General features: G+C 45.2%; 1 protein-coding gene across 1 annotated transcript in view; it reads left to right on the forward strand.

The window, feature by feature from the left end:
* Positions 1-23,885, forward strand: part of LOC142765977 (uncharacterized) — a 91,887-nt gene extending 68,002 nt beyond the window's left edge. The window contains exons 7-9 of the mRNA XM_075867785.1: positions 1,044-1,091; positions 10,443-10,490; positions 23,820-23,885. Coding sequence (XP_075723900.1) covers positions 1,044-1,091; positions 10,443-10,490; positions 23,820-23,885 — 162 coding nt within the window. The remainder of the gene's footprint in view (positions 1-1,043; positions 1,092-10,442; positions 10,491-23,819) is intronic.
* Positions 23,886-25,399: the final 1,514 nt, after the last annotated feature.

Consider the following 25,399-nt stretch of genomic DNA (forward strand, 5'->3'; position numbering starts at 1 on the left):
CGTTCTAGAATAAGTTATCGTTCTAGTAAGAATTTTATGTCTTGTAAAACGTCTCGTTCGCGTAGCAAATAGAAAGAATTGTTTGACGTTAGTTTCAAACGACAGACTGGATCTTTGAAAGTATGATTGCCTTGAGAATATCAGTGAACGTAACCGGTATTAGGGAGGTTGCTTGCTGCAGAGAACATAAAAATATCCGCCTGATATTATCTTCTAACTGATAGCTTGCATAGCTCGATTTTAGCTCGCAAGACCACTCTACAAATATTGAGAATTTGGGACGTGCTTTTGCCAGAGAAGTGTAAACCTCATTTTGGCAATTCACATCCTTACCGTGCCAATAAAGGTGTGTAACTACAAACGTTACAAAACATTCTTGACAGAACATTGTTTTTTCTAAACGAAAACACCATCATTTGCCAATTCCTAAATAATACGTGCCTAAATCATTTAGTAGTGATTTCAGTGGACAAACTGTTATTTATACCCTAATGCACGCATAAAAATCGGGAAATAAAGTTAACACTACTGACGCAAGACAGCCACAATATTTCAGATGCGTAAGAATGTAAAGTCAATCGAAGCAAGGCAGCACACAAATTTAGAAGTCTGGCTTGCTACCTAGGTTTTACTACGTGGCTCCATTCAATTTGAACAACAATATTCAACTTGCAGTGAAACAGTACGTTAGGTTGCGACTAAGAGTTGACCGGCAACATATATATTTATACATAAGATGTGTGAATGATGCACAGCTATCAGACATGAAGATTTGCCTGGTTTAAACCTGCCAGAGAAATACATCTTTATTACAGTATTGGTATGGTATAAAAAACAATATCCAGGATCTGGAGATCAAACCTTAGATTAACGCAGGCGGCTTCCACATTGGGACGGTAACGTTAAACCTTGCCGCCGTATCATGAGCCCTAACTAAGCAATTCGTGCCCCGAACTTTTCAACATTACTGTAAAAAACATACTCTTGTGATTACGTGTGCAGATATACATCTCACTAAATGTGTAGTTTTGTAATTATTTCAGTCTTCACCACCAGTAGGCACCGCTAGTCCCGTCACCGGGCCGAGTGGGGTAAGTGCTTGATTCATGCTGGCTAATGAAGGGAACTACGATGTGAGACAGGGAAGAGCAAATGAGCAAATCCAAATGTTACTTTCATACGATGTTCTGTTGGTGCTGATTATGATGCTTATGATATTTACCGCGACAGCGTTAAAGGGCTCTTTTCAGAGAAATTCTGCCGTCTATCTCAATATCTGACTGAGCGCCCTTGTCTGTGAGGAAAAATCATCTGGTTCATGATTGAAAAAATGAGGAAGCATACTTTTGAAATCTCAAGCCAACTACAATTAGGACTTTGTTTTCTGGCAGCCAAGGACGCCAACGTTGGCAATCTTGTTTCTGCAAAACCAGCTCCTGACACTCTACGTTAGGAGCTGGTAATCAGCGTTGCACGCACAACTGGCGATGTCCCAACAGGACGCTTGGCCGGCGTTTTATCTCGTGAACACTGAAGAACTAACATTTTAATTGCGAAGCATTTCTTAACAAAGTTCGGCGTCTTTGAGCGTCTATCTATTTATCTATCTATCTATCTATCTATCTATCTATCTATCTATCTATCTATCTATCTATCTATCTATCTATCTATCTATCTATCTATCTATCTATCTAGCCGCTTATGTTTGGGCGTCACTACATTGATGTGACGTGAACTAAAATTAACATGTGAAGGTAAGACGGGTTGACGAATATGATGCTCTTGTCAAAACATAAATAATATCACGATCCCGTCGCGTACATCGCCAAACACTTCCCGCCAGACAGTGACACATACCCATGGCCGGGTATGGGCCACTGATATGCGAGTATGTTCTACAGGTGATTCACACTCAGTATCTACCCAGGAATGACGAGAAAACACATTGGCAATTTTATTGCACGAGCATCAAGAAATACCCGATTTGGTAACATCGACCCGACGAATGGAATGAATAAATCTTGGGGTGCTAGCTGGAATCTAACACAAGCATTCGGCGTGGAATAATGCATTTTACCTCAGAGCTACGCCAGGTCTCGGAACTACTTTTCTAATAGACGCGCATCTTCGTGAAACGTCAATAGTCGTTGTAGTGCCGCTACATGTAGCAACTTTACATGTAGCCGTCACGTCGGATTAACGTCAATTGTGGTTAGTTGTCCTATACGCTGTAGTTGATTTATGTAGCAGTGTTCAGGGCCACCATCCTTGCGAGCATCAGTGCTTTATATCAGCATCGTGTGTTTCTGATATGCATGTTCCAGTTGGCATCGTTGCGCAAGCGCAAACAATTGGTTATGTATATATCTGCAACCCTTCTATTTATGTCTGTGCGTGAAACATTTGTACCCATGTTTAGCGTCATTTTATGACGTGTAACACAATAAAAATTGCAATACGGTCACCTTTCTCCGCATGCTTTGGATATCGTTGATTCCCAGTGCGTGGGATGTGCCGAAATTTTTCGTCGAATACATTTTTCGAATCTGTATCGCAATTACCAGATACACTTAAAACAGTACAAATAACGCCTGTAATAACTTCCTTGGCTTCATCATTCACACTTCCTCACTGAAGATGTGTATTTAGAGATGCCTTCAAGTTTGTTGTCTACAAATTTTTACTCGTGTTGCATATTTTTTTGTTTAGAAGTCTTAATTGCACATTGGCTTGTCTCATTACCTTGTTCGCGCAAGCTTACTTTACCAATAAGATTAAGCGGTTCCGCCGTACGTGTCTCGGACAATCATTGCCATAAAGTGGCACAATAGAAAAGGTGAAAGAATTCTCTCAACTCGAAGAAGCGCACTGTGAAGGTGGGTGTGAGTAAGAAACAAACGTGGGCATAGAGACGATACTGCCGCGCATTTGCAAAGATAGCGAAGTTTCTTGATTGAAAACACTCTTACGAATATGTGTCACTCGATAACTGCGAAGATTAACTTTTCTAGTTCTGAAAGCAAGAGGTGGGAGTTCTACTTTTCTGTCCTCTTTAAGTGATAGAGTTACAGTGCCATTTACCAGGACTTCGTTAAGGCTAGGACTGTGGAGTCTGTGACAGCAGCCCAAATATACAAACTGGGCACCTCCGACTACATAGACTGTTGCTTCTATTCTTCTCAGCTTATTGCCAGGTTGACCAACCCCGCATCTCCACCTTGGCTTCACAAAACAGCGCTAGAGTCTCCACAGACAGTTACACCCCTGTAGAGCAAACAAGACATAGTTTTTGTTGAAGACGTGGTTGCGTGCATTGGAGCAATAAATTACCGAGATTGCCAAAAACGATGGCAGATCTTAGGCACCTAGGAATCAATGCTATGGGAAGCATGTGGGGGGAAGGTGACCGTATTGCAATTTTTTATTGAGTGGCACGTCTTAAAATGACGCTAAATAAAGTTACAAATGTTGCACGCACAGACATAGGTTGAAGACTTGCAGAGAGTTACATAAGCAGTTGTTTGCACTTGCGCAACGATGCCAACCGCCCCGCCGTGGTGTTCTAGTGGCTAAGGTGTTCGGCTGGTGACCCACAGGTCGCGGAATCTCATCCCGGCTGCTGCGGCTGCATTTCCGATAGAGGCGGAAATGCTGTGCGCCCATGTGCTCATATTTGAGTGCACGTTAGAGAACCCCAGGTGGTCGAAATTTCCGTAGCCCTCCACTATGGCGTCTCTCATAATCATATGGTGGTTTTGGGACGTTAAACCCCACATATAAATCAACAATTTCATCTGGAACATGTGTATTAGAAACACCAGAAGATGATATAAACACTGATGCTCGCGAAGATGGTGGCCCTGAACACTGCCACATAAATTAACTACAGCGCATAGGGCAGCTATCCACAATTGACGTTAACCCGACGTGACGGATCTATCAAAGGAGTACATATGTAATGTTTATAAAATTGAGTAGGCAGCACTGCAACCACTATTGATGTTTCACGAAAACTGGCGTCTATTAGAAAAGTAGTTATGAGATCTGTCGTAGCTCTTTGGTAAAATGCTTCATTGCCAGGCAGAATGCTTGCGTTCAATTCAAGGCGGGACCCTGGCATTTATTCTTTGCATTCGTCGGGTCGACGCTACCGATGTTAGGTATTTCTTAACGCTCGCGCGTTAAAATTGCCCATGCGTGTTCTCGTCGTTACTGGGCAGATACCGTCACTCACCTGAAGAACATACTCGCATACCAATGGCACATACCGGGCAATGGGTATGCGCAGCTGTCTGGCGAGAAGTGTTTGACAACGTACGCGACGGTAGTGTGGTTTTATTTATGTCTTGACCAGGGCATCATACTCGTCAAGCCATCTTACCCTCCCATGCTAAGTTTGGTTCACGTCAAGTCAAGGGGGTGATCCCGAGGGCGCCCAAACGTAAGCGGATAGATAGATAGATAGATAGATAGATAGATAGATAGACAGATAGACTTAAAAAAAACACGAAGGCTCTCAGCACGTCCCCAGATTCCCTATGGAAATGACAGGACACACGACTCACAAGATTTAACAGCTGCCTGTATACACCCCAAACCATTCATTTTCTATCCTAGAGTTGCATCTGAAGGGCGTGGAATCTGTTATGCAAATCTTTTTTTTGAATTTGGTGCATTCACTACCACTGCAGTCAATGATGCTTCTGGTGGTAGTGGTAAATGCACTCCAAAGAACTGCCAACGTAGTCCGTCACAGGGCGGAAAGAGGGCGAACAGTAGTGTAAAAAAGTTTATTGGGCGAACCTAACGGGCACGTACAAGATTCGAGTTGGCGAGAGGACGAGGATGATGGTGGAGCTCGAGCGCCGATATCGTGGTGGCTTTCTCTGCGATGATGCTTGTTGTTTCCTGCTGTTCTCATCATTCCTTAATTATAATTGCCCCCATCGAGAAAGATGAAGCCACCCTGGTGATGAAACAGGTGGGAACAAGTGGTCCAAAGTACGGCTTGAAGTGGTCCCCGTGAACAACATAGTGTCCACGCCGACGATGGTCACCGAGCGGCGTAAGTGGTTCGATGACGTAATTGACGCGTGTTGTGCGATCTACCACGTAATATGGACCATGGTAATTTGAAAGTAGCTTGGTAGACAAACCAGGTGCACATGGTGGTACATACAGATATACAAGGGCTCCAGGGGCGAACTATGCGGCAGGAGGGTGGTCGTCATCGCGGGTGGTTTTCTGGCGTTGCTGGTAAGCCGTAGTAAGCTGCTTCGCTAATTGGCGGCATTCTTCGGCGTGAAGGGCGGTTTCAGACACGGCCGTGCACTCAGATGCACCTGGTGCGTATGGCAGCAAAGTTTCAATTGTGTGGTATGGTTGACGTCCGTATAGATGGAAGAATAGGGAGAAGGCGGTGGTGACTTGGGTAGCGGTGTTGTACGCGTAGGTCGCAAACGGCAGAACCATATCCCAGTTTGTTTGGTCAGATGCCACATGCGTCGCGAGCATGTCACCCAGGGTCTGATCAAACTGCTCAGTCAGGCCATTCATCTGAGGGTGGTGCGTACTACTCATCCGGTGTACAATATGGCACTGAGGGAGAAGTGCTTCGATTACGTTCGATAGAAATACATGGCCCCGCTCAAAGAGGAGCTTGCGAGGAGGACCGTGACGCAACACAAACCGGTGGAGGCTGAAAGATGCGGCGTCCTGAGTGGTCGCCGTAGAAATCGCAGCGTTTTCAGCGTAGCGTGTCAGGTGATCTACAGCAACGATAGCCCACCGGTTTCCTGCTGTCGTCAATAGCAGTGGTCCATAAAGGTCAACTGCGACGCGATCGAATGGGTGGTCGGGGCACTCAAGCGGCTTTAGTGGAGTTGCTCCTGGGTTTGGTGGCTGTTTCTGTCACTGACATTGGTGGCAGCCGCGAATAAACTGTCGAACAAAAGTAAATATTCCACGCCGGTATTACAGCTTCCTTACACCTTCGTACGTCTTGAAGACACCCGCGTGAGCGCATTGCGGGTCGAAGTGAAATGATGCACAGATTGTAGGGCGCAGCTTTCGGGGAATAACGAGCAGCCACTTCCTGCCTTCTGATAAGTAATTGCGTCGGTACAAAGGCCACCTCGAATGTTCAAGTGCGAAGCCTATCGTCGCATTGCTCGATTGGTTGAATGTGTCGGTACCCCAAATAAAACGTCCTGAACGAAGTCCTCCATGGATCGTCGCACTGTGCAGAGGACATTATGTCGATGTAGAGCTGACAGCACGTGTTCCATAGAAGATATAGAGGCAGCCTCAGTAGACAAAAGGGATCGCGAGAACACATCAGCATCGGCATGTTGGCGGCCAGAACGGTACACGACGCAAATGTCATACTCTTGAAGTCGCAGAACCCAACGAGCAAGGTGACCTGATGGATCCTACAATGACAACAACCAACATAAGGCATGATGGTCTGTAACTACAGCCAACGTGCGGCCATATAAGTATGGGCAAAACTTGACAATCGCCAAAAGTATGGCTAAGTGCTCTTTTTAGGTAACACTGTAGTTTACCCCAGCCTTGTTGAGAGTTCTGCTGGCGTAGGCGACGACATACTCAGGGGATTCAGGCTTGCGTTTAGTGAGAACTGCACCGAGACCGACATCGCTGGCGTCTGTATAAATCTCAGTTGCAGCCGTGGGATCCTATTGGCGCAATATAGGCGGTGATGTCAGGAGTTCGCGAAGTGTAGTAAGTGCATTTTCACATTCGGAAAACCATGACGAGATGTTGTTGGCACTGCTTAAAGGTTGGGTCAAAGGGGCAATTATGGAGGCAAAGTTGCCCACAAACCGATGAAAGTAGGAGCACAATTCTATGAAGCTGCGTAACTGTTTTGCAGTCGTCGGTTTGGGGAATTCAGCGACAGTGCGAAGTTTAGGCGGGTGGGGACGAATGCCATCCTTTGATACGACGTGACCGAGAATAGTGAGCTTCCGAGCAGCGAAGCAGCATTTCTGGAGAATCGGTTGGAGCTGCGCATTCTTCCGACACGTGAAGACTTGTTTCAGGCGTATGAGATGCGTTGTGAAATGGGGTGCAAAGACGGTGATATCGTCGAGGTACCAGCGGCATATGTTCCATATCAAACCCCGCAGAACCGAGTCCATCATGCGTTCGAATGTGGCTGCCATATTGCAGAGACCGAAGGGCATGATATTGAACTCATATAGCTCGTCCGGTGTCACGAAGGCTGTTTTTGCACGATCGGCATCTGCTAAGAGCACCTGCCAATACCCCGAACGCAAATCTAACGACGAAAAAAACTCGGTACCTTGTAAGCAATCAAGAGCGTCATCAATCCTGGGCAAAGAGTATACGTCTTTGCGAGTTATTCTATTTAGGCACCTGTAATCAACGCAGAAGCAAATTGTACGATCTTTCTTCGTAACAAGAACGACAGGTGATGCCCACGGACTTTGGGAAGGTCGGATAACGTCGCGCTTGAGCATATCGTGAACTTCTTTGGTGAAAACCGGATCTTATGCGGCGGAAACACGGTATGGTCGCTGTTGTACTGGCACGTCGGAACCTGTGTCGATGCAGTAAAAAAAACTGGGAGTTTGGCCAAGGGTAGGTTGAGCAGCGTCAAAAGATTCACGGAACTGGTAGAGCAGCTGAAGAAGTTCAGATCGTTCACATGGCGATAGTCCATAAGAGATCGATAAATCGAAAAGCTTGGAAGGTGGTACATTGAAAGGGCTGAAGGCACTGATGGCATCGTAGTCACCGGAACAATCTGGCGGCATGGTAAAAATTTGTTCCTTATCAATAGCTTGAACGTCTCCAAAAGATTCACCTTGAAACAGTTCGACGGGATACAGAAGGCGATTTATGAGGCAAAGAGCACTGTTTCCTTCAGAAATGAAGAGAGTTGAATACGGCAGAAGAAGTGATCTTCGACAAAAGAAGATGCTTGGTGGTTCAAAGAATGCAGGTTCTTCCTTGATGCCGTCACAGAACACAGGGAGCAACACAGCTGCTATCCGGGAAATTTCAGTGCCTTCTTTGACGACGAGTTTGTGTATGGTGGGCTGAATGCGGCTGGTTGGTTGTGCGTAAAACGGGAAGAGCAGAAGTTCCGACGTTGCACAATCAATAACGGCTTGATTTCACGACAAACAATTCCACTCAAGTATGATGTAGTGTGAGAATGACGAAAAGACAATAAACTTAACAGTGTAGCAGTCATCCGCGATCATCATTCAAACAATACAGGCGGCTAAAGGCTGAACCGGGTCTCCATTCGCTGTTTGCAAGGAAATCATTTCAAAGGGCGTAGCCACTTTTCGAAGCTTGAGGCATACCTTAGCGTCTATCACGGAAACGGCAGTACTGGTATTCACTAGTACCTTCTACAAAAACTTCGAAAATATTTGACGGCAATGTCCGAGGACTTGAGCGTTTCGGCAGCGCAATTTTTGCCTCCTGAACTTCGGCGGTCAGTTTCCCTCGTGTTCAGGAACTGGCTGATGACACATAGGTGACAGGCAGCTACGACGGGGTGAAGTTGAGCGACCAGACATAGTACGTGGACATGCTCGTGAAGACGAGCTTGACTGAGGATCCGAATTTTTCAGACGAGATGAAGGAAGGTCCATGAAGCTGTTGTGTGTCTGGATGTCTGTGTATCCCGGCACGCGATGACGGCAGTACCGGGCCATATGGTCAGGACCACCGCACGCAAAACAGATGGGCCAGTTATCACGCGTCCTCCAAGTATTCGCAATGAGGGGAGCAACCCAGGCGGACTTGTGAGTTGAGGCTGTGGTAGCAATGGGAGGAACCCAGGCGGCGGACGGCTGAGTCGGGGCTGAGGTATGCGCAGTCCCTGGAACAGCGGGGCCTGATGTAGCTGCTGCTGTTTTTTGTGCCTCAGCGTACGTAAGAGGCGCTGTGACGGATGACTGCTGTAGGGGCACCGGCATATCCTCGAAAGTCTGCTCCTGGACATCATGTCGGAGCATGAGAGCCAATGGTATTGGTTGTAGCTGTGCTGTTGCTGTGGGAACTCTTGGCGTTGAGCAAAAGGCAGCAGAGAAAGCTACCGAGCCACTTCCTCTCGCATGAAGTCTTTCATTTGTGCGAGAAGGTTGCCTGGTCAGTCATGACGTCTAGTCTGGTCACTGGTTGGATTGTCTGGAATGAGCGTCGTGTCTGAGCTCGGTGCCTCTGCAATTCAACATAGCTCTGACACAAAGTCACTACTTCAGCCACAGGGCTAAGAGATTTCACGAGAAGCACCTGGAAAACGTCATCGTCGACGCCCTTCATAATGTGCTGTGTCTTTGCACTCTCGCCGATGGAAGCATCGACGCGCCGGCACAGATCTATAAGATTTTCTATATACGAGGTGAAAGTTTCACGTGAATCCTGTGTCTGTGTGCGCAGACCTTGTTCGGCGCGTAGCTTCCGTAAGGCAGGGCGACAAAAAACGGCCCATATCGCCTCCTTGAAGGTGGACCAGTTCGCGAATCCGATTTCGTGGTTCGTATACCACAGCTTGGCCACATTGGTGAGATAAAAATTGACAGTGCCAACTTATCAGCGTCATCCCCCCTGTTCGGTCGACTGACTTTTTCGTATGACGGCAGCCAGTCCTCGACATCCTTTTATTTGGTGCCCACTATAATCGAGGGGTCTCGCTGGTGAACCAGGCCGGGGCAAGTAGCGGCCGTGCGAGGTACTGTTTGTTGGGCGGCGTCAACCTGCATGGTCGACGGCAGGGTGACGATCGGAGTTCCAGGGTGTATGTGATGTGGTTACCCAGCACGATCCTCCAAAAGTAAAGAGGTTATTGGGCGAACCTAACGGGCAAGTACAAGATTCGAGTTGGCGCCAGGACAGCAAGGACGATGTTGTTGTTGGTTGTTGTTGTTGTTGTTGTTGTTGTTGTTCTTGTTGTTGTTATTTCCTGTGCAAATGGCTCGTACCCAAAAGAGTGGATTGGCCGATTATAAGGTGTATTTGCCGGATACATTCAGCATTGCGTCATTCCTACAAAACCATTATAATTGAATTTTGATTAGGGCGATGGTGTAGCACGAGCGCCAATCTCGTGGTGCCTTACTCTGCGATGATGCTTGTTGTTTTCTGGTGTTGTCATCATTCCTTCATTGTAATAGTAACATTCTGGTTAATGTAAAGTGAATTTTAAGCCCAGGTGCCTAATGTAGTGACGGACTATTCCATTGCGCAAGGAATAGAATGACCATCACTCTAATTTCTCATTCTTGTTTCTTCTGGATTGGCAGATTTTGAAAATAATAAATTTATAATCATCCATATTATTGTTTATAGCTGTTCTATAAATATAAGAATGAAATATATACAATGTTAGTGTTTACTTTTGCGTGTTTTGCTTGATCATCGTGTTATTTTCTTTACAGTCCCAGCCCCTCTCAACTCCTCGAGTGGCTCTTGCTGGTCCAAGTCAGGCAAGTGTTTTATCACAACGCGACCAATTTTCTGTGTGTTCAAGAGCTCTGTTTGAAAGGAAGTCTACCTGTGAGAGGGAGAAGGGAGGAGGGCTAGTGTACGTTCTTAAGCGTTATTCTGCTCAGATAAAGATGGCCAAAACGTTATCGTTTGGCTGGTTCTAGCGTGCAGCTTTGCGTCAACGTCTTGCTTTACTTTTTTGTGCGTTTGTCATACAGACAGATGCTACACTCTTAAAAAAGTTTTTAAAAAGCTTGTAACCATGAGCAAAATGTTAGTAGCAGCCGCTGTTACAAAAGTTCTTGGGCTATCACTAACCTTTTAGGACCATTTTAATACCCACGTCAGCAAACGCTTGAAGGTTGCAATGAGTACTACGTTTAGCGCACTTTTAATAACTTTTTCTGATGCACGTATTGAATGACCTTGTTAAAGAAACCTTAGAGGTTTTTATTAAGAGCGTCTAACAACTTAGTTAATAGCATTCAAGTTCATTGCATTCAAGTTCATTGAGGCAATAAATGTAAATGCATTCAATAAATGTAAATGCATTCAAATGCATTCAAGTTCATTGAGGCAATAAATGTAAACTTACTTCCTTTCGTACGTCTCGTATGTTAGGCCGTCTTGAGGTGGTATTATGCAAAATATATATAACTATTTGTTTCTCAAACTTTGCTTGATTAAAAGTCCTAGACTACGCATTTCGCTCATCCTAAAGAAACTCTAAGTTTTGCAAATAATCGCATCTAACCTAAAAATATACATCCTACAGCATATTGGCCCACCAGCAAATGCTGCATTCCCCAACGTTTGGGCTATAAATACTCCTGGAACGCTAAGGAACAGTACTTCTTGCGCGCACTTGTGTATGTGTGCTATTCTACTTTATGAGGTTATGTGCGTAATTCATCATCAACATCATCATCCGCCTGACTACATGCTCTGCAGGACAAAGGCCTCTCCCATTTTCCGCCAGATAACTCGGTTATGTGCTTGCTGCTGTCAATTTATACCCGCAAACTACTTAATCTCATCTGCCCACCTAACCTTCTGTCTCCCCTTGACCCGCTTGCCTTCTCTGAGAACCCAGTTAGTTACCTTTAATGACGAGCGGTTATACTGTCTACGCGCTACATGCCCGGCCCATAGATAGGTTAGTTCAAATAGTGGAAGAGTTTTACAGAGATTTGTACAGTCGCCGGGACAACCACGACCTTATTACTATAAGAACTAGCAGTATCTCACATGACAACCCACCAGTAATGAGAGAAGTCAGAAAAGAGATGGAGAGCACGCAAAGAGGCAAAGCTGCTGGTGATGATCAGATAACATCAGATCTGCTGAAAGATATAGGACAAATTGTGTTAGAAAAACTAGCATCCTGTTTACGAGGTGTTTCCTGGTGGGAAGAGTGCCAGAGTCCTGGAAGAATGCTAACATCATTTTAATACATAAAAAACAATATGACATGGAGTTGAAGAATTACAGGCAGATCAGCTTGCTCTCCGTAGTATACAAGCTATTTATAAAGGTAGTTGCTAACAGAGTTAAAACATTGGAATTCAATAAACCAAAAAAAAGCATATTTTCGAACAGGCTACTCAACCCTTAACCACATTCATGCTATCAATTAGCTAAAAGAGAAATGCTCAGAATATAGCCAACCACTATACATAGCCTTCATTGATTACGAGAAGACGTTTGATTCAGCAGAAATATCAGCAATCAAGCAGACACTGCGGAATCAGGGCGTTCATGAAGAATTTATAATTATCCTAGAAGGAATATACAGGGGATCAACGGCTACCATAGTGCTTCAGAAAAAACTGACAGAATGCCAATCAAGAAGGGTATAAGGCAGGGCGATACAATCTCCCCAATTCTATTTACCGTGTGCTTACAGTAGGTTTTCAGAGGCCTAGAATGAGAGCAGTTGGGGGTAAGATTTAATGAAGAGTACCTTAGTAACTTGCGCTTCGCCGATGACATTGCATTGCTCAGTTACTCAGGGAATGAATTGCAATTCATGATTACGGAGTTAGACAAAGAAAGCAGAAAGGTGGCTCTTAAAATTAATCTGGACAAAACGAAAGTGATGTAGAACAATCTCGGAAGGGAACAGCTCTTCAAGATAGGTAATAGTGCTGTTCAAGTTGTAAAAGGCTATGTTTACTTAAAGCTGGTAATAACCGTGGAGCTGAACTACGAGAATCAAGTTACTAGAAGAGTAAGAATATGATGTAGCACACTCGGCAAGCACTCTCAAAATATGACAGAACGATTGCCACTATCCCTGAAGAAGAAGATATATACCAGCTGTATGTTGCCGGTACTTAGCTACAGAGTAGAAACCTGGCGACTAACAATGAGGCTTCAGCCTAAATTGAGGACGATGCAGCGAGTAATGACAAGAAGGGGGCAGAGTGGATTAGGGAACAAACAGGGGTTAAGGATGTCATAGTTTTGCGTAATTACTCAAGAATATATCGAAATGTTTATGCCCGCGAATACGACCGTTTAAAATCGGGTGATTCATGAGGCAAAATAATCGTGTCTAGTACAATTTTTCCTCGCAACCGTTACTACCTATGTTAGTAATCATTACTAACTTAGTCAGTAACGGTGAAGGTAGTAACGGTTACTAACCTCCCCGTTACTAACTTCACCTAACAACCGGTTAGTAACATATGTGACAAGTACTTAGTAAATCGAACTTAGTAAGAACTACCCCTTTTTTTTAAAGAGTGTACAAGCTATGAAGCTGGGACCCACATTTTCTTCAGCAATACTGTGGTTCTATTTACCGAGATCATGTCTACTTTTTTTTATCTTCACGTGAAGCAGAAGTGCCAATGCCAGAGCGGTCGCTAATAAGCATGGCCAATACAGCGAGAGTCAATGAGATGCCGGTACTAGTGGCAAACGCACCCATAGAAACGGCTAACGTAGTCAGTGCTATCCGGGTGAGGACTGCGGACGAAAAGAGGTAGCCCTCGTAAATAGTCCTTAATACAGAAGTAAGCCTACAATATGTAAATATTAACGGCTGCTGTGCTCCGTAAAGCATTGAGGCACTTATTCGTGGCGCATGAAAAATGACCGTTCTAGCACGGTGACAGGACGAAAGGGCGGCTGCGGGTCTAGGAAGGCTAATGATCCGCATTGACTTATTTGGCACGTAAACATATTTTCACGTTATTACAAATAACACTTATGCTATGCTCTAACAACACTGGAATCACAAACGAACCAATCCTTCTTCTCGTTCACCAACTTCTGCGGCTCACACCGTAGGAGGAGTACTAGGCTAAGAATTGAGAGGTCCCTGGAAATATCCTGTTTCGCTTGTTTGCGCCTTACGAAACATGGTACATTATCACTTTGGGGGATTGGCGAATATTTCGTGATTTTAGAGTAAGTAGATAATTTGAATAGTGCAGAATGATAAAGAATTCAAATCATAATTAGAGAATACTGCGGAAGATGTCAATCGATTCTATTTTCGCCCCACAATTGTGCTAGCAAGCTGTAGTGCTGAATTACCTGATATTAGCCTTCAAACATACTTGACGCAGGATATATATATATATATATATATATATATATATATATATATATATATATATATATATATATATATATATATATATATATATATATATATATATATATAAGAAGATGTGCCTGCAGCGAGCAGCATCGCCTACGCCTGGCTCTCTCGGCTCGTGCTTCGGTTCGTTGCTGTGCCGATCACTGCACGGTTCTTGACGCTGTCTCGTCGCTGTCTTTAACGGCTAATAAACCTCCTCACATTTGGTGGAAGGTGCTGTTAATCCCCGTTGCTACACCCTGGAGCTGCGAAGCCGCACGCTACCACCTGTCATGACTGCCAACGCCACTACATCGACGCCTTCGCTTTAGTTCAACTGCCCTGGCCATCCTAAACTACGGGAGCCGAAGGTCTTCAGCGGTGCGGATGGGACCGACGTCGAAGACTGGCTCGAGCACTATGAACTGGTGAGCGCCAACAATAAGTGGGATGAAGCCGACAAGCTGGGCCACGTGATATTTTATCTCACTGGCGTCGCCGAATTGTGGTTTAATAACCACAAACACAACATCCCCACATAGAGCGTCTTCAAGACGTCATGTGCTGAAGTGTTCGGTCGGCCGGCTGTCCGCAAGCAGAGGGCAGAACAGCGCTTGCGCGTCTGCTCTCAGCAGACTGGCGAGACCTTTACCAGTTATATTGAGGACGTCGTCGACCTTTGTCGACGTGTGAATGACACCATGCCCGAATCTGACAAGGTCAAAAACACACTGAAGGGCATCGACGACGGCGCATTTCAAATGCTTTTGGCAAGGAATCCAAGCACAGTTTCTGAAGTCGTCAGCTTGTGTCAGAGCTACGACGAGTTGAAAAAAGCAACGCACTCTGACTAGGCAGCCTCAGCCTGGTGGTGAGTCGCTGTCCAGCTTCGACTCCATGCCAGACAATTCACCATTGCTTCAGCAAGTCTGAGTCTTCGTCCGTGAGGAAGTCGCCCGCCAACTTTCCCTAGTGCCCTTTACTCACGAGACCACCACCCGTCTACCTGCCCCGCTTCGCACGGCTATATCTGAAGAGGTTGCACAAGCTGTTCCTCGTGCGCACTACGAGCCACCTCTATAAAGCCGTGGTCACTGCCCGGGTGTCGCACAGCCGGTAGGCGCTCCTGTCGCCTATCCGCCAGCCGTTCAGCCTGTGGCCGCGCCCCTAACCTATGCAACGCAGCCTGTGGTTCCGCCTGTCGCCTTTTCGCAAGAGATGCAGCCCGTAGCCGCGCCGCTCACATATGCAGACGCTGTACGTAGGCTCCCGCAACCACCCTACACCACGCGCTCACAGCCCGCACACCCGGCTGCTTATACTGCACCTTGGGCGGCAGCACCAGTCGCCAATCCCTGGAGGACGCCCGATAACCGACCGATTTGCTACGCTTGCTTCACTCCCGGATACGTTGCTCGCTACTGCCGCCGTCGACCTCAGACGTTCGGCAACTATGCCCGGTCGTCGCATCCCGGCAGCCAACCCTTCGTCCAATACGGGCCGGTCTCGCCACCTCGCTATGCGCCTGCTGACCACCTAGACTTTCAGCCGCAACGCGCACCCTCTCCTCGTCGGCGATCGCCCTCCCCCATGCGTCGCCGGCCCGGACCCTCCGACCAGGAAAACTAAGCAACGCAGTTCAAGAGGCAAGAACTGCGCCGTTTTCGAACTGTCTAAGCCCTCGCTCCTCTCCTGCTAACGTGGTCGCAGTAACTGTTGAAGGTTATTGTACTTTCGCCATTGTGGACACTGGCGCCGCTGTTTCTGTTATTGCCGCTAATCTCTGCCGTTTATTACGCGAAGTAACGACGCCGCTTTCGGGACTGTCGCTTCACACCGCAAGCGCACAGCAAGTAACGCCTTTCGCAGCCTGCACTGCAAGAGTCTCCAGCATTCTTCACATCGTGGAGTTTATTGTTCTTCCTGTCTGTTCGCACGACGTCATCCTCGGGTGGAACTTCCTATCCAGCCATAATGCCGTCATTGACTGCGCACGCGCCGAAGTTGAGTTTTCGCCCTTGTGTGATGTCCCACTACTGGACGCTCCTCATCAGCCGCCGAAGCTGCTCGTTCTTGAAGATACGCATATTCCGCCTGGAAATTTCGCCCTTGTTCCCGTTTCATGCAACGCCTACACTGACGCTACAGTTCTTTTTATGCTTTCCGATATCTTCAAATCTCGTCGAGCTTTGCCGCTGCCTTTCGCAACAATTGACCTTGCCGCCGGAAGAAGCAACATGTTCGTAAGCAATCCGCTTTCCACACCTGTCACATTGCTTGCGGGGAAATGTCTCGGCCGCGTGCAGGATCTCGACCTTTTGTTTTTGTTTGATGTCCCGGACGACTACTGCGACCACCCAAAAGCACTGTCAGCACTTGGGGAGTCGTCCAATGATACGTTTTCCAGCGCCATCGCCGACACTCTCACTCCCACCGAACGTGCCGACCTGCTGGATCTTCTCCATGAGTTCAGGAGTTCGTTCGATGTGTCGCAACCTCAACTGGGCCGCACATCAGAAGTCAAACATCATGTTGACACCGGCTTACACCAGCCAATGCGTCAAAGACCATACCGTGTCTCCGCTGAAGAGCGCCGCGTCATCAACGATCAAGTCAAAGATATGCTTCGTAGGGACGTCATTCGACCATCTCACAGTCCCTGGGCGTCTCCCGTCGTCCTGGTGCGTAAGGAAGACGGATCTATCCGATTTTGCGTAGACTATCGTCGTTTGAATAAGATAACCTGCAAGGACGTCTATCCTTTGCCGCGCATTGATGACGCCAGTCACATCCTTCACGGAGCGGAATTTTTCTCGTCGCTAGATTTGCGGTCTGGCTACTGGCAGGTCCCAATGGCAGAAGCCGATCGACAAAAAACGGCATTTATTACACCAGACGGACTATATGAATTTAACGTCATGCCCTTTGGGCTTTGTAACGCGCCTGCCACGTTTGAACGTCTTATGGATAATACGCTACGTGGCCTCAAATGGAATATGTGCTTGTGTTACCTCGACGATGTCGTGGTTTTCTCCCATGACTTTCCTACGCACCTCCTTCGCCTCAAGCACGTTTTGAGTTGTCTGACCAACGCTGGTCTGCAGCTTAACCTAAAAAAATGCCGCTTCGCTGCACGCGAGCTCGTCATCCTAGGCCACATCGTGTCCAAGCACGGCGTATTACCAGACCCAGCAAAACTTCGAGCAGTCGCAGAATTTCCCAAGCCGACGACCACGAAAGAACTTCGCAGTTTTGTAGGCCTATGCTCCTATTTCCGGCGCTTTGTTCGCAATTTTGCATCTATCATGTCACCGTTAACCCAGCTTCTTCACGGTGACGTGAACCTCACCTCCTGGTCCCCTGCATGTGACGTTGCCTTCGCTACTCTGCGCCGTCTGCTTACTTCCCCACCTATTCTTCGCCACTTCGACCCGACGGCTCCTACCGAAGTGCACACCGACGCCAGCGGCGTCGGGCTAGGCGCGGTCCTCGTTCAACGAAAGCCCGGCTATTCAGAATACGTTGTAGCCTACGCTAGCCGCACTCTGACGAAAGCCGAAACTAATCACAGCGTGACAGAAAAAGAGTGTTTGGCTCTGGTGTGGGCGCTTGGAAACTTCCGGCCGTACTTATACGGCCGCCCGTTCGATCTAGTAACTGATCACCACGCACTTTGCTGGCTCTCCACATTGAAAGACCCTTCTCGCCGCCTTGCGCGATGGGCACTCCGCATCCAGGAGTACGACATTCGCGTCTTATACCGCTGCGGACGCAAACACTCTGACGCTGATGCCCTGTCCCGCTCACCTTTGCCACCAGATCCAACGTGCGGAAACACGTGCCTCCAGTACTAGTCATCGTTAAATCTTGAATCAATTGCCACCGAACAACGTCGTGACCCGTGGATCGCCTATCTTATCGAATATTTATCTGGCACGCCCAACCTTCCAGTATCTCGATCCCTCCGACGTCAAGCTCTCCATTTCGCCATCCGCGATCAACTTCTTCATCGACGCAACTACGCTCCCGATGGCCGCCGGTGGTTGCTGGTCATTCCACGCACTTTACGATCGCAAGTATGCGCCTCCCTTCACGACGATCCGCAATGTGGCCACGCCGGAGTGTTCAAAACATATGAACGCCTTCGCCATCGCTATTACTGGCGCGGCATGTACAATTTTGTACGTAAATTTGTGCAGTGCTGTCCTGACTGCCAGCGACGTAAATCAATACTGCCACGTGCGACTGGCGCATTGCAGCCACTTCCATGCCCTGCCAAGCCATTTAATCGCGTCGGCGTTGACCTCTACGGTCCCCTTCCATTGACACCAGATGGTAATCGGTGGATTATAGTGGCGGTCGACCACCTGACACGCTACGCCGAAACAGCCGCTTTGCCGAGCGCTACAGCTCAGGATGTCGCCTCTTTCATTTTGCAACGCTTTATCCTTCGACATGGTGCACCTCAAGAGCTCCTTAGTGACAGAGGCCGCGCTTTTCTTTCCGAAGTCGTCAAAACTCTGCTTTCGGAATGCCACGTCATTCATCGGAAAACGACAGCATACCACCCACAGACTAACGGACTAACGGAACGGTTCAACCGCACGCTAGGTGATATGCTCTCAATGTACGTGGCATCTGATCACAGCAACTGGGACCGTGTTCTCCCATACGTCACGTTCGCATATAACACCGCAATACAATCCACCACGGGATTCTCACCTTTCTTTCTTCTTTACGGACGTGAGCCTTCTCATACAATTGATACCCTTCTTCCTTATCGTCCTGCTGCTTCGGAGTGTCCACCTATCTCCGATGCTGCTAGACAGGCCGAAGAGTGCCGCCAGCTCGCCCGTGCGTTCACCTCGGAAGAACAACAACGCCAGAAAGAAACTTGTAGCACCTCTCTTCCGGATCCCAACTATGCCCCAGGGTCTCTTGTGTGGCTTGCCATCCCATACCAAACACCGGGACTCTCCTCTAAACTTGTCCCGCGGTACGAGGGGCCTTACACCGTTTTGGTGAAACCCTCTCCGCTTAATTTCCTAATTGAACCAGTTTCCCGATCGGACGACATGCGCCGGCGTGCACGTGACATCGTCCATGTTTCCCGACTGAAACCGTACCATGAGCCTTTGCCTGAAACTTCTTAAGTCGCCAGGATGGCTCCTTTTTCAGCGGGGGCGATTGTGAAGAAGAAGATGTGCCTGCAGCGAGCAGCATCGCCAACGCCTGGCTCTCTAGGCTCGTGCTTCGGTTCGTTGCTGTGCCGATCACTGGACGGTTCTTGACGCTGTCTCGTCGCTGTCTTTAACGGCTAATAAACCTCCTCACAATAAATATATATATATATATATATATATATATATATATTATTGTATATATATATATTTATATATATATATAATCAGGATCCTGGAGAAGGCAAGAATCTAGGCCGAAACGTCGAAATAAACCACGTTGTGACCGCTCACGGAGGGTCTACTTGACTATATATATATACATATATGTATATATATATATATATATATATATATATATATATATATATATATATATATATATATATATATATATATATATGAGCGTGTGTGTGTGTGTGGAAGAGGAATGAATTTCCGTTCTCTTGATTTCATTTACAACTAATTTGACTGGTGGACCGGTCTTCGTCAGGGTATGTGAATGTGTCTTGGTGAATAAGAAATTTCAACTGATCCCTTATTGCCAAACTCTGACAAAGACCGGTCTATATATATATATATATATACATATATATATATATATATATATATATATATATATATATATATATATATATATATATATATATATATATATATATATATATATATATATACAAAATTATTATGAAGCAGAATAAATTGCCTAAATGTGCCGGCTGATTGCATAAAAAACAACTTTTTGGCAATGTCCCCAAACTGAGGCACGAAATCATTGTATATGGTATAACTTTTGCTGTGTGGTTCAATTTAGCCCCAATTTTAAAGCTGAGAAACAAGTGATCTGCTAATATGTGAGTATCTTCCACATGTGAAAAATAACGTTCAGTGTTTTCTATATACCCATAGAATTGGCAAAGTGGCAGTATCGCCAGACTCGCCCTTTGAAAATGAAGATCCAAATGGGGCGCATGATCCATTGTTTGTTTTTTGTTTGTTGCCTGTCAACTGTGGCACATGCCCACTCAGGGTGTTGGCCAAAACACCTTGTAGATCTCTATTTGTGATGGCTACTCAATTTTTAAATGCGAAGCAACTCTTAGTGAACTTCAGAGACTTTGAACGTATCTATCTATCTATCTAGCCGCTTAGGTTTGGGTGCTCTCGTTGGCACTCCCTTCACTTGGCATGAGCCAAAATAAGCATGAGAGGGTAATACGATTTTACAAATATGACGCGCTGGTTAAGACATGAATGATGTCACCATTCGTCGCGCACGTCGTCAAACACTTTCCGCCAGACAGTGGCACATATTCACGCACGGGTATGTGCCTCTGATTAGCGGGTATGTGCCACAGGGGATTGACACTTTGCACCTACCCAGGAACGACGAGAACACAAATGGGCAATTTTAACGCGTGAGCGGTAAGCAATACCCGACTTCGGTAGCGTCGACCCAAGGAAAGCCTAGAATAAATGTTAGCGTTAAGAAAAACTGGACATAAGCAGCATTGGGCATTCTATGAATGCAAATAATAAATTTCGTCGTCCCAGCAGGAATCGAGCCCAAGAATTCTGCGTGGCAATCAAGCATTCTACCGCAGAGCCACGCCAGGTCTCGGAAATAGTTTTAAATAGAGGCTATTCGACGTGAAAGGTCAAGAGTGATTGCAGTGCTGCCTACCCAATTTTATAAACATTAACTATGTACTCCTTCCATACATCTGTCACGTCGGGTTAGCGTCAATTGTTGCGAGGTGCCATGCGCTGAGATAGATTTATGTAGCATTGTCAAGGGCCAGCATCTTCGCGAGCATCTGCGCGTCATGTCAGCTTATGGTAATGTTAAAACACATTTCCAGCTGACATTATTGTACCAGTGGAAAACTGGTTATATAAACATCTGCAACTCTTAAACATATGTCTCTGCGTGCAACTTTGTATGTATATTTAGCGTCATTTCATGACGTGTCACTCAATAAAAAAATGCCATACGGCCACCTGCCCTTCGCGTGCTTCGCATTAAGTTGAATCCCAGATATGTGGGATCTGTCAAATTTTTTGTCCTTCAATTACTTAAAAGTGCAAAGAAAGAGAACGAAACTGCAGCCTATCCTTCAGGAATAAACAAAATAAAAGTAACTCAATATTAAGAAACGACTGCTGCCATTTTTACAAACAGAAAATTTTGGCTGACTAAACAGTTTAGTAGTCCCTTTTCTTTTCGAAATCGAATACATTGATTCACATCACCATTTACATCGCATTATCAGTTATGGCACAATAAAGCAAAAGTTTTGCCGGAATATAGCATAAAATACGTTTCAGTGGCAATATCCGAAAACGGAGGCACCGAAGCTTAGCGAACCTTTCGCAGTTACACTTACATTTACCGTCAAAAATGGAAGAACTTGAAGCCTTTTCAAAGTTAATGAATACTTTCGACATGATGAAAAGTACTCAACAGTCTGTTTTTTGGCAAGAATTTGCACAGGGGAGATATTGCCAGACCAGGTTTGTGTAAATATGAGTTTCAATGTGAGATACGTTATCATGATTTGGTCAATATAACATGAAACCTTCTAAATTGACTCCACTGAGGATTCCAAATGAAACCTAAGGTGCTGATAATCTGTCCATTTAGTCAATCTTCCTCCATATCTGTAGGAATTGCTTACTTTGTATGTCTTAATGTTGCTCTGCACTATATTTCTTGGAGTACTGAAAGTATACGTCCATCAAGTGAATCCTGGGCTATAACTAATCCTCTAGTTAATATAACTGCATACTACAATGGCCTTCGACCTCTACTAATTTCAAGAGTTTGTTCGTTTGTTGCCTGTAAACACCGGCACATACTGAATCTTGGGGATTGGCCAAGAAAACAAGTAGTAGGCTGTATGTGAACACTGTCCAATGGTTTAATACTTTATTGTACAGAGAAAAACGAAGAAAATGAAAGAGAGCCTTTTGGAAACAACAATAATAATAATAATAATAATAATAATAATGAATTGAGCAAAGAAAGTGAGAACTAATATCACATCCCAAAACGGAAGTTAAGAGGTTGAGCAGCTAGTTCACATTGCCTCACTCGAACGATATGGAAACTATGCCGTACATTTATTCACCTTACCAATTACATCGCTAGTATTTATCAAGCATATAATAAAGCAAATGTTATATCAGAATGCATTTATATTCTTGAATAAAACTACATAATGCTTCAAATACGTTCTGTGGCTATGTACATCATCTTCATAATTTTCTTGTCATTTCTAGTTTTCAAAATGGCACATAAACACGGTGGCATAGCAAAAGCTTGTCACATGTCTGTGGCAATACTTTTTCTGAACGTTTGAGGGGAATTTACACATAACAGTGATTTTACACACTGCCACGCTCACATATATCACACCACTATCTTCCTTCATTGGATCACCCCACCCTCCACTAAAACATGTTCTCACTTGCCAGACTTTTTCTACTGTTGCCTTGGCTCGTCACCGCCAACTAAAAACCACCAAACAATGCTTGCCACCACCAACCACCATCTGTCATCATTTTTCTTTCCTGCCCTTTGTCAGGCGTGATGACCACTTCTGCTTCCACCACATCCACAATTCTTTTCACCTTGCTCATTTATGAGTTAACCTTATTTACCAATGATTCTAGCATTCACCAAGCAGGATTTTTGAGAAGGCTATTCATCGAAACCAAATAAATTATTTGATGAAGCTAATAGAAGGAAGCTTTTGAACAGAACTCTTAGTGGGGTTATAGTATCCGCGACAAAAAAAATGGAGAGCTCTTAGCGTCACCATGTGAGAACGAGCAAACTGTAGCACATACTCTGGCTGCGCCCCTTATTATGTAGGTACAAGGTCATCACAGATCAGAAGCAGAAGTGCTCCGAGTGTGATCATGGACTTTAGGCGGTCCAGAGAGCATGAGGTGTGGCAGGTGAGACAGGCTTAACTACACCCCCTCGTTCCCATGGTAGCTGCACCAGTGAGTACTGTCAGGATGCTTCCAGGAAAGCTCTTGTACTGTGTAATAGATGATATGATTAGCTTCAGTAACCCATGGTGACGTGACGCGCTCTTCGAAAAGCCCTGTTGTGCACTTCCGAAACTCGTGCGCAGAGCAACAAAATGAAAGATGTCTTGATTTTAAGTTGTTATTTTGGCTGTGTGTCCTTTGTGTTATCAGTAGTGAGAGTGGGAAACACCAACTAAACATGGGAGCCTCGGTACCCTCGGCACATATCTGAGCACTAAACAATCAGGCTCACAAGATACGCACACAAGGCAAACGTCATAGCGTATGTTCATGTTAAAGACAGCTGACTGCTTACTTGAAACATTATGCTGTTTTTGACAAAAAAACTGTGGACGAAGCTAACAGTTGAAACACCGCGCCGCGTTAAGTCTCTTTCGTCAGCTTGCACACTTTTACATTTTGGTTAATTTTCAAAAATATTGCAAAAAAACACACACCCAGTACGGTTGTTTTTTTGCCTCTCTTTTTTTACCTTTTGTTCTGTATTGTTTCAGCCTGAACGCGCCCCAAGTCCAAAGGATAAAGATCAGTACTGGGCAAGTTTTGTATCTTATACCTAATACAATCTACGTGATCACTGCTGTTATAGACAGATATTGTAATTACCACGACTGCTAATCTGTATTAAACAAATGGGATCGGGCTTCAGCCATAAAATACTGTTGCCATCGCTTGTCACAGGCTACGCCACATTGTGTGAAAGCCGATAGCTATATTGCGAGAACAGAACGACTACACAGAGACAAAAAAGGAACCAATGACCCGAGCGCTCGTGTCCTTCTTGTCTCTGAATCAACGTTCTGCTCTCGCGCTATAACTATCCTCATGTCATACCAACTAGCCCAAGCTGTCACACTTCTAAAATGTGTGAGGGCTTCATGATGCTTGATTCTATTTTGTTAAAGAGTCGTCAGACTTTGAGATTGAGTTGTGAAACCTGGTCGTAAGAAGTGCCGAAACCTTTTATGGCTATGAAATCACCAACGTATGGAGTGGTTACGTTGTAGCTCGAATTTCATTTCAAATTGTGTTTAGTGTTTCTTTCGTCTATTTTATTTGTTTTTCTACTTACGCACTTGTTCGTTAAGACCTGCTGTCCACTGAGCATCGTGACTTTCCAAATGGTCGCTAATCCAGTTCTACTGAAGCGAGACTAAAGTATTCAGCATGCGACGAAAACTACAATTGTGATGTTTATTTACAATACTTGATGATACAAAACTGTTTTTTATATAAACTTTATAATATTAAAAAAAGCCAGATGCTTTTCAGCCTCGTATTCTAGTTCGGCTTATGTAAATGTAAATTAGTTTACACAAGTGCCCAAAAACGTTCAATTTGTAGCTTGGCGAAAAGTGGAGAAGTGTCTTGTGGTACTTTCGCACTTCCGGTCAAGGTTTCGAAAAAGGACTAGTAATTATTTTTCAAAGCCTGATCGGCCAAGTGGCATATATTTTCTGAGAGAAGAAGACATGATTTGAATGGTGAGAGCAACATCTCAAAATTGAATGTTTTAGTCGAACGAAGACTCTCTACAAATTACCATTACGGGTAGGACCAGAATTTCTGTTTATTCAAAAGCTACCAAAAGTAGCACCGGTTACAAAAACGGTGTAGATAAAAAGCGCATGAAAACTCAGCTCTTTCACATTCGAGTAGGTTATAGACGACCCAAGTCTTGTGATTATTTGAAACATTTTTTCTAGAAGAACCAAATTCAGAAAAATAAACTAGGGTATGTTTCACTAGAACGTAAAATGTATCTAAATATCTTAGGTTTCTAGAACAGTTATAACCAAAAGTGGCAATTTCTCATTGTACCAGGAACTCAATACAGCAGTTTCTATTCGAAAATGTGCCAAGTACTCGAACAGTTTCAAGAAAAGTGAGCCACATTTATTGACCCAGCACTTCGCCAACTAGTGTGATCAAAAGAACTAAAATGAACTCCCCCAAGATGTTTCATACGCATGTTTGTTACTTCGTTATTGTGTTTTCGTTTCACAATCAGGTTTTTGTAAGCTGAGGTGCACTTACTGAAGGACATGGCGTTGAATGACAAAGTTCGATTGTA

Source organism: Rhipicephalus microplus, chromosome 6, assembly GCF_043290135.1.
Source record: "Rhipicephalus microplus isolate Deutch F79 chromosome 6, USDA_Rmic, whole genome shotgun sequence".
NCBI classification, from domain to species: Eukaryota; Metazoa; Arthropoda; class Arachnida; order Ixodida; family Ixodidae; genus Rhipicephalus; species Rhipicephalus microplus.